This window comes from Chrysochloris asiatica, unplaced genomic scaffold (assembly GCF_000296735.1).
Source record: "Chrysochloris asiatica unplaced genomic scaffold, ChrAsi1.0 scaffold00050, whole genome shotgun sequence".
NCBI lineage: Eukaryota > Metazoa > Chordata > Mammalia > Afrosoricida > Chrysochloridae > Chrysochloris > Chrysochloris asiatica.
In genome coordinates this window covers 10,515,718-10,528,470 of record NW_006408568.1, presented here as the reverse complement: position 1 = coordinate 10,528,470, position 12,753 = coordinate 10,515,718, and the positions used below count along the sequence as shown (strand labels likewise).

Genomic DNA, 12,753 nt, shown 5'->3' with positions numbered 1-12,753 from the left:
CTTAGATATCATCTGGACCTATGGTTATAATTTTTACGTTGTAGAGTACTTTATCCATATGAAATCTCACATGGAAGTCCAATACATAAAAGGAATGAAAATGGTCCCCCTTCTGTGACCCCTCCAGGGCTGTACTGAGAGCACATTAAAGCCAATGATGAGTCAAAACCCTTTACGTTTCTCAGAGGAAGAGACTGGGAATCAAAGCAGAAGTACTTAGGCCAAGATCACATAGCTAGTTGGTAGATGACTGGGGCTAGACTCCAGGACTCCTGAAGCCATATCTCTTTTTTCATACTACGCTTAGTTACAGTGGTAAATGAGCTTCTTCTCTCTGTGTACATTTAGTGCCTTAATCTATGTCCTTAACATCAATCTTCTCTCCTGTAGTAGTTTCTTCCTAAACTTCTTCACTTCCTCTCTGGCTTCTTTAGTTTCTCTCTCTTTACTGGACTTTTTATTGCCCTAGTTTTTACTAGGTTGAAAAGTAACCCTTCATTCCTTCATCATCACTACCTCCTCTTTATGCTACCCAATTTTCTCCTCCACTTTTCATGGTCTAGTTTTTACAGTGGGTGTTGTATGCTGACTCATTTCCTCTCATTCCATCACTGAGATATCATCTGGACCATTATCAGTGTATGCTGGCGTATTGAGGAGTATGTCTTCAGAATACCCAAATAATCTACCACTTCTTTCCATCTTCACTGTCATGACCCCAGTTTGAGTCGTCGTCGTCGTCATCATCATCATCATCATCATCATCGTCATCATCTTGTACCTGTATAAAGCAGCTACTGCGGCTTCACTTCTCTTTTAGCTTCCGATTGGTCTCCCTTCTACCCATTCTCCTAACATCAAAGTGATGCTTCAAGAATGCAAACAAACCATATCAATCTCCACACTCTGTCCCACAAGCTTCAGACCCTTTAATGATTTCTTAAACCCATGATAAAGATCAAAACTGTTTAGATGTCCACCAGGCACTGTCCAATCTCTAACTTCATCTTCCCTACTCTCCACTTACTCACTGCTCTGGCCACAATGGCCTTCTGTTAGTTCTTCCACTCAAGGGCCAGAGCACACATAATTCCTTCTTTGGGGACATTTTCCCTTCTTCTTCATACCAGTAATTTATGTTAACATTTCAGTTCTCAGCTTACATTTAAATTCTTCAAATGTAAGAATTTCTTCAAATTACATTTCTTCAAATGTAAGCTGTTTCGTGACCTCTGCTATTAAGTTCACATTAACTATCTAGTTTTCTCCTTAATCCCTATTTTAATTTGTAATGTTCTATCTATGTTTGGCTCTGTATGAAAAGCACTGACTGGACTTTGAACCACAAGGATGGCGGTTCAAGTCCACCAGCTACTCCATGGGAGAAGGATGAGGCTTTCTGCTCCTGCAAACATTTACAGCCTCGGAAACACTACACAAGTCACTGTGAGTTAGAACTGACTCCATGGATATTAACAACAGCAATCTATTTGTCTAATGCCACTTGTGCACTGATGATGTCAATTTTCCTTACTACTGGTACCAAACTTGGCACACCATTGAACAAATAGATAGCTCTGTCTTGAAATTCCTTCTCCCTTGGCTTCTAGGACACCCCTTTATCTACTTCTCTGCAAAAAACTGTTGTTCTATGATTTCATTTATCATTTTTTAACTGATACCCTCAGTTGTGTGTGTGTGTTTCTTTTCAGAGCTGAGCCTTGGCCCTCCATATCCTGCTGTCTAGAAATATCTACATCTTATCTGCAGAACCAGTCTTCTCAGACTGAGCTCCACTTCAAAGTTATCTGCAGTACCATTGCCATTTTCTGTCTGCAAACTTTGATGGTTCCTTCCTATTCAACACCTCCCTTGCCCATTTGATCTCCTGCCTCCTGCCACCCAGGAGCCATCTTCATCTGCTGCTGCTGCTGCTGTGTGCTGTGGAGTCGGTTCCGACTCATAGCGACCCTGTACAGGGTTTCTGAGGCTATAAATCTTTATGGGAGCAGAACGTCTCATCTTTCTCCCATGGAACAGCTGGTAGTTTCAAACTGCTGACCTTAATGTTCACAGACCGATTTGTAACCACTACACCCTCAATTTATATGAAGGGGCTTCAAAAAGTTCATGGAAAAGTTCCATTATTTTTTAATTCTATTTTCCATAAACTTTCTGAAGTCTCCTTGTATAAATCCTCATCCGAGCTCATTTTCCTACGTAAGCCTTTTAACTCTGAACTTAAACATGCTGGTGTATCACTCTATCCTCAGAACATCAGACAATCTCAGCTCCCTGCCTGTTCTCATGCTGATTATCCTACAAGGAATGTTGGCAGAGTCTTATTCCATTATTGTCTGCAGGGTATGGGGATATGGAGGAAGACCACAATTTATTACACACATATTCTAACTCTGGCACTGTGACCAGGTCTTTTGAATACACAGAGTTGGTGAAGAAGTGTGGAAATTCACAGAGATAGCAATACAGGAACACTACTCTACAGAGCTCCTCTAAACTGGAAGACTGCATCCTTCCAAGGACATCACAGATACACTAGAGACTCCAGCTTCCTTCAATTGTGGACCATCATGTTCTCTTTCCAACACAGCTTTCATGTGCTCCTGAAATGTTCTCTCAAGTGTCCTCCTGGTACCAGCTCCCCACTCCCTCCTGATCTCCCACTTGGGCTATGCTTGAAAACCAGAGATATAGGGTTCTTGATCACCCAACAGAGGCCTCCTTCTTGGCGATAAGACAACCCAAAGGCCTAGAACTGATGATATTCAAAGACTTCCTATATTCCTTTCCTTAATGTTTCTGTCTGGGGCTGACTTCCAGAAACTCAAAAGCTTGTTTTGTATGATTCCAACAGAAGAAAAGAGGAAAAAGCCTTGGACTGTTCCTTAAAAATGTAATTAGCACTGTATTTTAGCCACATTTTGACAATAATTGCTTCCCAACAATGCTGAGAAATCTGCAGTACAGACTCCCTGGTGCTACTGTCAGAGTGAGTAATACTGAGGCCCTGTATACCCTGGAAATAGAGGCTGCACGAGCCTCTATGGTTTCTTCCGAAGTTTTGTTTTCCCTTCTCCTTTGGTTCAGAGGCCATTCTTGGGGCTGGCATTGCCTATAGCAATGGTAAGGTTTAGCCTTACCTATAGCTTACTATTTGGGGCTGGGGTTTACTCAGATTATTGAGCCACTGCAAGAGGAAGGGTGAAATAAGATGCTAACCCATTGACAGAATGTGTAGAAACTGATTTCATTTAGGACTGACCCTACTTAAGGCGAGTTTGTAGTCCCCATATCCCAAGTGGAGACTTCCAAAAGTGTAATGAGAGTGCTCTAGGAGGCCTCATGTTCAAGGTCATTTTGTTTTCTGGGCCACTGGTAATTAAATCATCAGCCTGTTTATTATTATTTTTTAAGCAATTAAGCCTTTTCTTACTTTTTCACTTTTTTTTTTCTGGGAGAGGGACATTTCACAGAGACTGATTTCCATTTTGAAGACTGAACTAAGATGGGGTGATTGTGATAATCTCGGTAGGAACAGTTCCTGTTGACATTGACACATCAAAGACAGGGACTAGGATCTGACCCAGAGGACAGGCACATGTAGACTCTACACATGGGCGTATGCTGGAGCTGGGGACTGACTATACAGGCTAAGAACAGGTGAGCTTTCAAATTAACTCAAGTTTGCATTGCCAACACCTCTGTTTCCCTTTGTTAAATGGTTCCCTTAGAATTGCAGTGAGAACCAACATGTTTATCATCTTCCCAGTGTCTTGTCTTACCTGTGTGCTTTTCTCTCAGGTCACATTTGTCTGAATGGAAAGAATGGTCAGCAGGACCCAGGGGGACTAACCTAGTCATCTCTTGTGAAAAAGGGAGGAAGGGGCTGGGAAGAAACTGGCTTCAGAGCTCCTTCCCCACATTTCGTATTTCTTGGATGTGATGAGCCCAAATCAATTGCTGTTGAATTGACTCTGACTCATTGAGACCCCAAGTATGTCAGAATAGAAATGTGCTCAGTGGGTCTGCAATGGCTGATTTTTTTGGAAGTAGATTTCTAGACCTTTCTCTAAGGCCCCTCTGGGTAAACTCAAATCTTTTGGTTAGCAGGAGCTCAAAATCCAAGAGCCAGACCCTCACAGGAATGCTGAATTGAGGCCTTACCCTCATGCCTAGGTGCCATACTCAACCTTGAGGCCCTCCTTACTTCCATATAGGTTACTACCTGAGGTTTCTGTCTTGTTGCCCCTGCATTCTCTGGCCCTCCTAATGAGGATCCAGCCCCAAGTGACATCAGGATGCAACTTCTCTGCCTGTACCTGAGGAAAAGCCCCAGCCCCTGGGTTCGCCGTGCCTACTCACGCCAGCCTGGCCCCGCAGTTTTCTCCCTCGATGTCACCTCCAGCCACATTTTCAGTGTTGACAGATTCTGTCTCACTTGTGGGCATGCTCACTGTAAGAGTCAAAGGGATGAAGAGCAAGGCATTGAGGACGGGGAGAACAAAAGAATAAAAGAGAGTTAGTTCACAATACACCCAGTACAGAGGCTCAGTGAAAACAGAGATCCTGGGCAGCATCTGCCAACTGGTCAGGGGCTGCTGCTGTAAGCGGGTCGAGGCCCTGGCCCTGCTGTAGCCAGGTTTAGGGATTTCCTTGACTCATACACTTGTTGCTTGTTCATGGTAAGTTTTACTACCAAGGACATTGTAAACTAGTGGAAATGTGAGGGAACATCTGGTGATAAGATCATTTCATCTGGAAAAACTGACTATTGGCTTCTTTTCTCTACCCTCAACTCTATGCCCTCCGTATGTAGGTAAGTAGACACACCTCCCAATGGTGGAAGCTCCATTTGCATCCAATGCTTGTCATAAAAAGAGAAGCTTTCATGAAAATATTTTCTTCTTTTTCTCTCCACCCATCAATTCTAAGGCTCCATCCCTAAACTTCACGCTGAGTTGTTTTGTGGAAAAGGCATTCATGCTGCGGGCATCAACAATCAGCTGGATTTGGAGGACTGGTTTCTTTTCCTTCAGTATCTGTTGGGTCTTGACTCTCTTATATCTAGGGACTTAGCTGAAATAGAACTTAAATTGAATGCTTTTGACCAGAAGCATGCACTAAGATTCAAATCAGCACAGCAGACATCAGGAATGGAGAACATAAATATGGAAACCACAAAATTAAATTTATACATGGCCTGAGTAAAGCCTGCAGGTATATTCCTCTACTTTCCAGCAATCTTGACACTCCAGTCTCAACTCAAGGTTGAGTTGGAACAGAAATCATCTAACTTGACTATAACTTTTCCAGTCAACATCCAGACTCTTTCCAAAGCAATAGTGTGTTGGAATTCCAGAGCAGTGGGAGTTTTCTACCTTGGAAACCAGCTTGGTGGGTTCTTTTAATGTTTGTTCTTATTTCAAAGAAAAGTTCAACTCAAGAAAATCCTTCTTCTTCTTCTTTACCTTCTATTGCCATTCAAATATGACACAATAATGAGTTCCTTAGTTTTGCCAAGTCCTGTTCTTTAGAATAGTCATTACATCACATTACATCATCAATTTGGGCTTAGTACTCCAATCAGAACAGAACTCCTCATCGGTGAGAAAATCACTGACCCTCAGCAGCCATAGAATCTGCAACTAGCAAGGGTGTGATATCAGATGAAGTGGAATCATGTGACATCAAGCGACAGGTTCCCGTGGAAAGACGTTACTGGTTATATGGATAATGTTGATGGGTATGGATGTTTCCATTGATTTTCTTTTGGATAGATGGGTGAGATTTATTTCAAGGACATGGAAGGTACAAATGGAAATCCCAGAACTTACCATATAATCAACTGCAGTGTAGAAGAGACCTCTACAACCTAGGACTCCTTTTCAGTAAGATTGGGTAAAAAGAAATCTAGATATCATTTCATAGAAGCTTAGAGCTGGATGGGACTTTAGAAACTATTCAGCTCTAACTTGCTGCCCTCACCTCACAAGAGAGGCAGAGGAGGCCCAGAGAAGGGCCTGGACACCCCAGGTCACACAGGACTGGGGCTGGAGCACAGGAATCACGGCCCCTGGCCCATGCTCATCTTGTTTGCTCCAGTGTTGACCAGCACTCTAATACATGTTGTTGTTATATGTTGTTGAGTTGGTTCCGACTCATAGCAATTCTGTCTGCATAGGGTTTCCGAAAGGGGCTGGTAGGTTTCAACTATCAACCTTTCAGTTACCAGTGTGATGCTTATCCTAGAGCGCTCCACCAGTGCTCTCCTTACTCTATACCCTAGGACAAAATGATGAAAGCTGAATGAGGCTCTGGGAGGTAGGACAGAAAGCTAGTGGCGTAGCAAAATTGTAGTTCAGAATTGTACAGTATTTCCCCACACTTGAAAGTTCCAAGTCTGAGGGAGCTTGCAAGAGTCACAGCCCTCTGAAGTAGTTTCAGCACTGGGATCTGGGGAGACAGATCTTCAGAGCCTGCCAGGGATCCGTGCTCCATCCACACTAATGAAAACAACTTAAAACTAAGGAGTCTGAAGTCTTTAACCACTTATCTCCAGCTATATCTGACCTAATGTTCCTTTACCTCTCTAGGCATTGTTGTTTGAAGGACTGAGCAGTCTATAAGAAATGATCTGCTTTTGTGACAGTTTGCTCTTATGTTCTAGTGGAGTGGTGTGAAGGTGGTGGTACTAGGCTTGGAATTAGGTATATCTTCTAAATCCAGGTATTGCCTGAAACAGTACCAAAATTTACATATATAGTGATGTCACTCTTGGCCAGCACTGTTCAAGTGAAGGGTTCCATCAAAGAACAGCTGTGCATGCTTGTCAAAGTTGGCTGACTTTCTCCATAGATGGCAATGGCTTTGAGTGGGGCAGGTCACCATCCCCCTTAAAATACACACACACATACAAACAAACACATACACATATATGCATATATCTGCACACACACATAAACAATGCTTCACAAACCATCAAGAGAAATACCCACCCATCCAGTCTGGTGTTTACCAGCACACATTTACACACACAGAGCACAGGGGAAGGAACATTACCATGGGTTTCTGTGGAGTGACTAAACCAAGCAAACTTCCCTTTCTTCTTATCAAGCAAGCCCGCCGGAGTGCCTCCTTTCACAGACAAGATGGTCAGTGTCAAGAACCAGGAACAAGACATCGATAGAGAGCATGCAGTCAGCCACGGGCAAAAGAAAGAAACAAGGAACTCAGCTTTCACATAGAACATCCGTTTTCATCTCCAAAAATAAACCAAACAATTTTTTAAACAGTAATAAACCAAAAACATATAAGAAAATATAACAAAATAGAACCAAAACCCCAAATCACATGACTTAACAACATGAAAGGGATGATGAACCCTGGGAGAAAGAACCACTCCTGCAGAAGTTTCCATGTACAATGGCTTCTCAATTTGGTAACTTTGAGGAGGGGTCTTCTTACAAGGGAGACACTGTTGGCCCCTGATGCCTGTTTAGGGACATGCCCCTATTAGAAGTTCGGTGGAAGCATTGCCAAAATCAAATTGCAGCCAGTGACCAGGTGAGGTGACTTTTTCCTAACATGGGACAATATTGAAAAACTTCTGAGTGTAATGAAATGAAGGCTTCCCTCACCACATACCACCCAATGGTGTCACCTGCAGGTGGTAAAAACAACCCATTGATCTACTTGTCCCTTTGACAAATGAGGTGGAAGTAATGATTTGATTTATGCTTCCCTTGTTGCATGTCTCAATTCAGAATGATAACAAAGCCAGTAAAATGAGCATCTCATGAGTCTTTCACTTGGATGTGCAAAGGAGTCCCCAAGTTTGTGTCTGCTCAGGTCATTTTCTTGGTGAACTAAAGCCCTAGCTAGTGATGGTAAGCCCTGAACATTGAGACCTTTTACACAGAAGCATTATCCAGCTTTTGTCCCCTTATCCAATACTGGCCCATCTTGACTAATTTTAGAAATCGCTGGATAATAACTGAAAACAATAGAAAGAGATTGATAAAAACATGGGAACATAATGCACAACTGAATTTGACCAGTGCAAGTCTTTCTTGTGGGCAAAGGAGGCAGCCACTGTGTGGAAAATGACTTGAGAAACATTTAAATAATTTCCCTTGATGGCTGAAAGTGATCTCCATTAGATTCATTCTTTTAGGCCAAGTCATATAACTATAGGCTGCTTGATGAAATGACAGTATCTCTCGATAGTAGTACATTGTTGTTGTTGTTAAGTGCCGTAGAGTAGTACATTAACATACTGTTATTATTGTGTGGAGTATTGGTGTGGTACTGTGGGTTAACGCGCTGGACTGCAAAGCCATTTGAACCACAAGGTTGGTGGTTCGAGCTCACCAGCCGCTCCTTGGAAACCCTATTCAGGGTCACTATGGGTCAGAAACAACTCAATAGCACTTAACAACAACACCATTGTTGTGTGCCATTGAGTCAGTTCTGACTCATAACCACCCTGTATAAGGCTTCCGAGAATGGCTGGTGGGTTTGAACTGCCCACAGTATGGTGAGTAGTTCAATGCTTATCCTACAGCATTACACCAGGGTTCACATTAACATATTCATGCCTATTAGTTTGTAGAAGCACCTTTCACTTAAGGGAATGAAGCAGATGAAGATGGGATTAGATGGCAGTATCATAGCTGATTGTTTCAGGAACTTAATGCCCTAGAGAGAAGGAATTGATTTCCTTCTTAGAAATCAAGTGTAGAAACTGTTGAAAGTTTCAGAATGGCAAATGCTGGATACTTAATATGGATGGGATGGAAAGCCCGATGCTTTCTCTGCCTGCAGAGTTGGTTGGAAACTAGAGCAGAAAGATGGTAAAGAACTTAGGTGCTCTACTGTACCTTTTCTCTAAAGGCAACTCACTCAATGCTCTTAGAAGTGAAACTTGATTGCCTACTCACCTGCAATGTCATGGTAACACACCATGTATAGAAGAAATGTGCTTTACTGAATGGATTTATGAGCAAGGAGGTTAGAGAGGAAGTCGGCTTTCTGACTTCGCAACATCACTGTTACCAAATACCATGGGGTCAATTATGGGTCTCTGGGTCCCCCTGTCTTTTTGCTTTCTGCTTAGAAGATCCCCAAAGAAGATGAGATTACAGTGCAAGAGTAATTAACAAACACCATCGCAGGTATGTTTAGTAATATTGCCAGTGGTCACAGTGAGGTGCATGGACCACATGTTATCAATCTGATCTCATCCTTGAATTAATGTCTTCTGTGTCCCCAAGACTCTATTTTTGGTGGCCATTCTTGCTTGAATGGTGCTTTGTGTGCACAGTTTTGTCTAAGAGTAATCAATGTTTGCCTTGACTTGCTTGGAGAACAGTTGTGTGGCTACGGAGAGGATCATAATAAATCATTTCAAACTCGGGACAATCTCCGGAAACTGGAAATCACATGAATCATGTTGGAGTAGGAGCACTAGCTCTAAACCCTGTGATGACTGGTAGCCCTGGTACCTTTGGGTTTATAAACTCTCTGAGGGCTTATCCACGGAAATTTGAGAGTCCTCTAGTGAAATCCCAGGTTCTGGTGTGGCGCTGTGGGTTAATATTAGTGCTGGACCGTGAGGTCAGTTTGAACCATAAGGTCGGAGGTTCAAACCCACCAGTCGCTCCTTGGAAACCCTATACAGGTTAGAGAGGAAGTCGGCTTTCTGACTTTGCAACATCACTGTTACCAAATACCGTGGGGTCAATTATGGGTCTCTGGGTCCCCCTGTCTTTTTGCTTTCTGCTTAGAAGATCCCAAAAAGTGGGTTGGAACCGACTCAATGGCAGTTACTAACAACACAACAGCAACTAGTAAAACCCCAAGCGGAACCCTGAAAGTATGATTGCCTTTCCCCAGCAGTGATCAACAGAAAGCATGTGGGATTACACACGGCAGCCTCACTTCTCCTTCATAGAAGGGAACTCTATGAAACTGGCAACTGTCCCCAGCCAGCTCTGTATATTGCTTAACACACACGTCCATGTGGCAAATCTGTGGCAGGCAGTGCCAATGTGTCAACATCCATGGTTCCCTTCCTAAGAAACTAGATCTCATGGAGCCACCGTGATACAAACATGATCTAATATGTGCCCAAACATGGCCAAACCCACTCACATGCATAAAAACTGACTTCAGAAGGGACTCTGGCAAATTTTTGAGAGTCAGAGAAACTTAAAGCAAAGGGCCCAAACAAAAACAAATGCCACTAAGGCTGGTGTTGTTGTTATGTGCTGTGGTGTCCGACTCAGAGTGACCCTGTACAGGGTTTCCGACGCTGTAAATCTTTACGGGAGCAGAGAGCCTCATCTTTCTCCCGCCGAACAGCTGGTAGTTTTGAACTGCTGACCTTGTGGTTTACAGCCCGATTCATAACCACTACGCTACCAGGTTACTTAGTAGTAAATCCATAAAGGAAATAGTAAGTAAAATCTACTTTAGCGTTCCTTCCTTCCTGCTCCTTTTTCTCCCTCCCTTCTCTCCACCTGCTTCCTTTCTTTTTGCCTTCTCTCAGGGCAGAGATTCATGATTCATGCCTACTTTACTGTGTTCACTATAAAATACACATACAGTGAGCGGTAGAGGAGAACCAGCCACACAGAAAACACCTAGCCTTGTTCCTTGAGGCACTTTGTCTCAGCCCCTTGTATGCATTATGAGTGAGCAGCATTAGAGCAAAGTTCCACATGAGAAGATGAAGAATGAACGTGGGGAAGAGATGGAGAAATCTGTCTGGTTCTGAAACCTTTGAGGTCACCCCTAACAGCTTTGGCATTGCCCCAGCGATGGGGCTGTGTGATATTCTGACTGTCAGCATGAATGTCTGGCCCCTCCTGAGATTTGCTAAGAGAAATGTCCAGTCTTTACTCTGGAATTTAGCTTGTAGCCTGTTATCCAAGGTCAGAGAACTCATCAGCTGTTGTCAGTCTTAGACCTCCCACCTTTGGAGGAGGATTGGCACGTCAGGGGCTGACATCCCAGGCAGTAGCCAGGATGTTGAAAGCTGAAGCTGCTGAAGGCATTTCTCATTCAACCTGAACTTCCCTGGTGCTGTGGGTGCCATATGGAGTCAGTCGGCTGAGACCTGGTCCAGCCAGACTGCTGGGCCACAAGTGCCCAGGCTTCCAAGTACCCTGGGATAGAACTTGGCCATTTGCTTGGCCAGATGCCCATTTTATTTACTTATTTTTGCAGATGAGTGGTATAATTAGTGTTCATTTTCTCAGAGTGCTAATCAAAGTTATGGCTAACAAGCAAAAGGATTCCTAATTTTCTACTTGGTTGACCCTAATCTGGAATTCAAAACTCCCTGTAATCTTGCTTCATCCTATCTATTCACTCTCATTTCCTGCTACTTTGTGCACGAAAGTTCTGCCTAAGTCAGGCTGTGCTCTTCACTGTCTCTTGAATATACCATTTTTGTTCCAACCTCAGGAACACATATGTGTATCTGTGTATGTGCATGTAGAGATATATACACACATGTATGTACATTTTACTGTTGTTGTTAAGTGCTGTTGAGTTGATTCTGACTCATAGTGACCCTGTATAGGGTTTCTGAGAAACGGTTGGTGAGTTTGAACAACTGACCTCTGACCTTGTGGTCCAGTGTTTATCCTACAGTGCCACACCATATATATATACACACATGTAAACGTATATGTATATATATATGCAAATCTTCTGAAGGGGCTTCGAAAAGTTTGTGGAAAACCTCCATTCTCTTTTAATTCCATTCTCCCATGAACAGTTTGAAGCCCCCTTGTGTATCATATCCTCTCTCTGGAGTGCCTGCCAACCTTCCCTTCACCTATTCCAAGGATCAGCAATCTACCTCTGGGACCTATGGTTAAATCCAGCCTGTCACCTGTTTTTGTAGATAAAGTTTTATGAGAACACAGTCATGCTCATTTTGCTTATGTATTGTCTATGGAGTTGCGTTCACATTACAACAGCAGATTTGAACAGCTGCAACAGATACTCTGTGATCTGCAAGGCCTAAACTATTTACTTTCTGACCCTTGACAGGGCATTTTTGATGGTCCCCAAACTATTCAACATTCATCGATTTCCTTCCTGGAGGTCTGTTTCCAGTCAGAGGCTTGCAGGACCACCCCATTGTCCATTGTGTCCCCCTTTTAGGGCACCTAGAATACTGGAGTCCTGGTATGGTGCTGCTATAGGTTAATGCGCCAGACTGCAAAGCCGTTTGAACTGCAAGGTCAGTAGTTCAAGCTTACCAGCTGCTCCTCAAAAACCCTATACAGGGTCGCTAAGGGTTTGAACCAACTCGACAGCACTTCACAACAACAACAAAAGAATACTGGGGTCCATGAGAACTTTCAATAAATCAAAGAAGATGGATGCAAGTATTAGTCAGTCCCACCTGCTCCTAGCCAAGTGACTCTGGGTGAATTATTTCATCTTTTTGAGCCCAGGTTTCCACATTCTGTATCAAGGGGATAATAACTCCATTATTTCAACCATTCTGGTAAGGATTAAGTGAAATACTATGTGCAAAAAAAACTCTGAACAAGTGGTAAGTGTTGTAAATATTTGCTAACATCAGCAACTAATGTTTACCTATTTTTCTTACAGTTTGCTGCTATCTCACAAGTATTAGATTTGTTTTCCTGACTCACTGATAACTTTCTGAAGACTAGAGATTCTATCTTAGAATTCTCTGGAATCCATTTT

The 12,753-nt window shown here is 42.9% G+C and overlaps 1 protein-coding gene across 1 annotated transcript in view; it reads right to left on the bottom strand.

Annotated features, from left to right (window-relative positions):
- Nucleotides 1-12,753, bottom strand: part of CACNA1C (calcium channel, voltage-dependent, L type, alpha 1C subunit) — a 779,292-nt gene that overhangs the window by 182,593 nt on the left and 583,946 nt on the right. The window contains exons 15-16 of the mRNA XM_006862777.1: nucleotides 7,081-7,155; nucleotides 4,384-4,474 (exon numbers count right to left, since the gene is read on the bottom strand). Of these exons, the coding sequence (XP_006862839.1) occupies nucleotides 4,384-4,474; nucleotides 7,081-7,155 (166 nt within the window). The remainder of the gene's footprint in view (nucleotides 1-4,383; nucleotides 4,475-7,080; nucleotides 7,156-12,753) is intronic.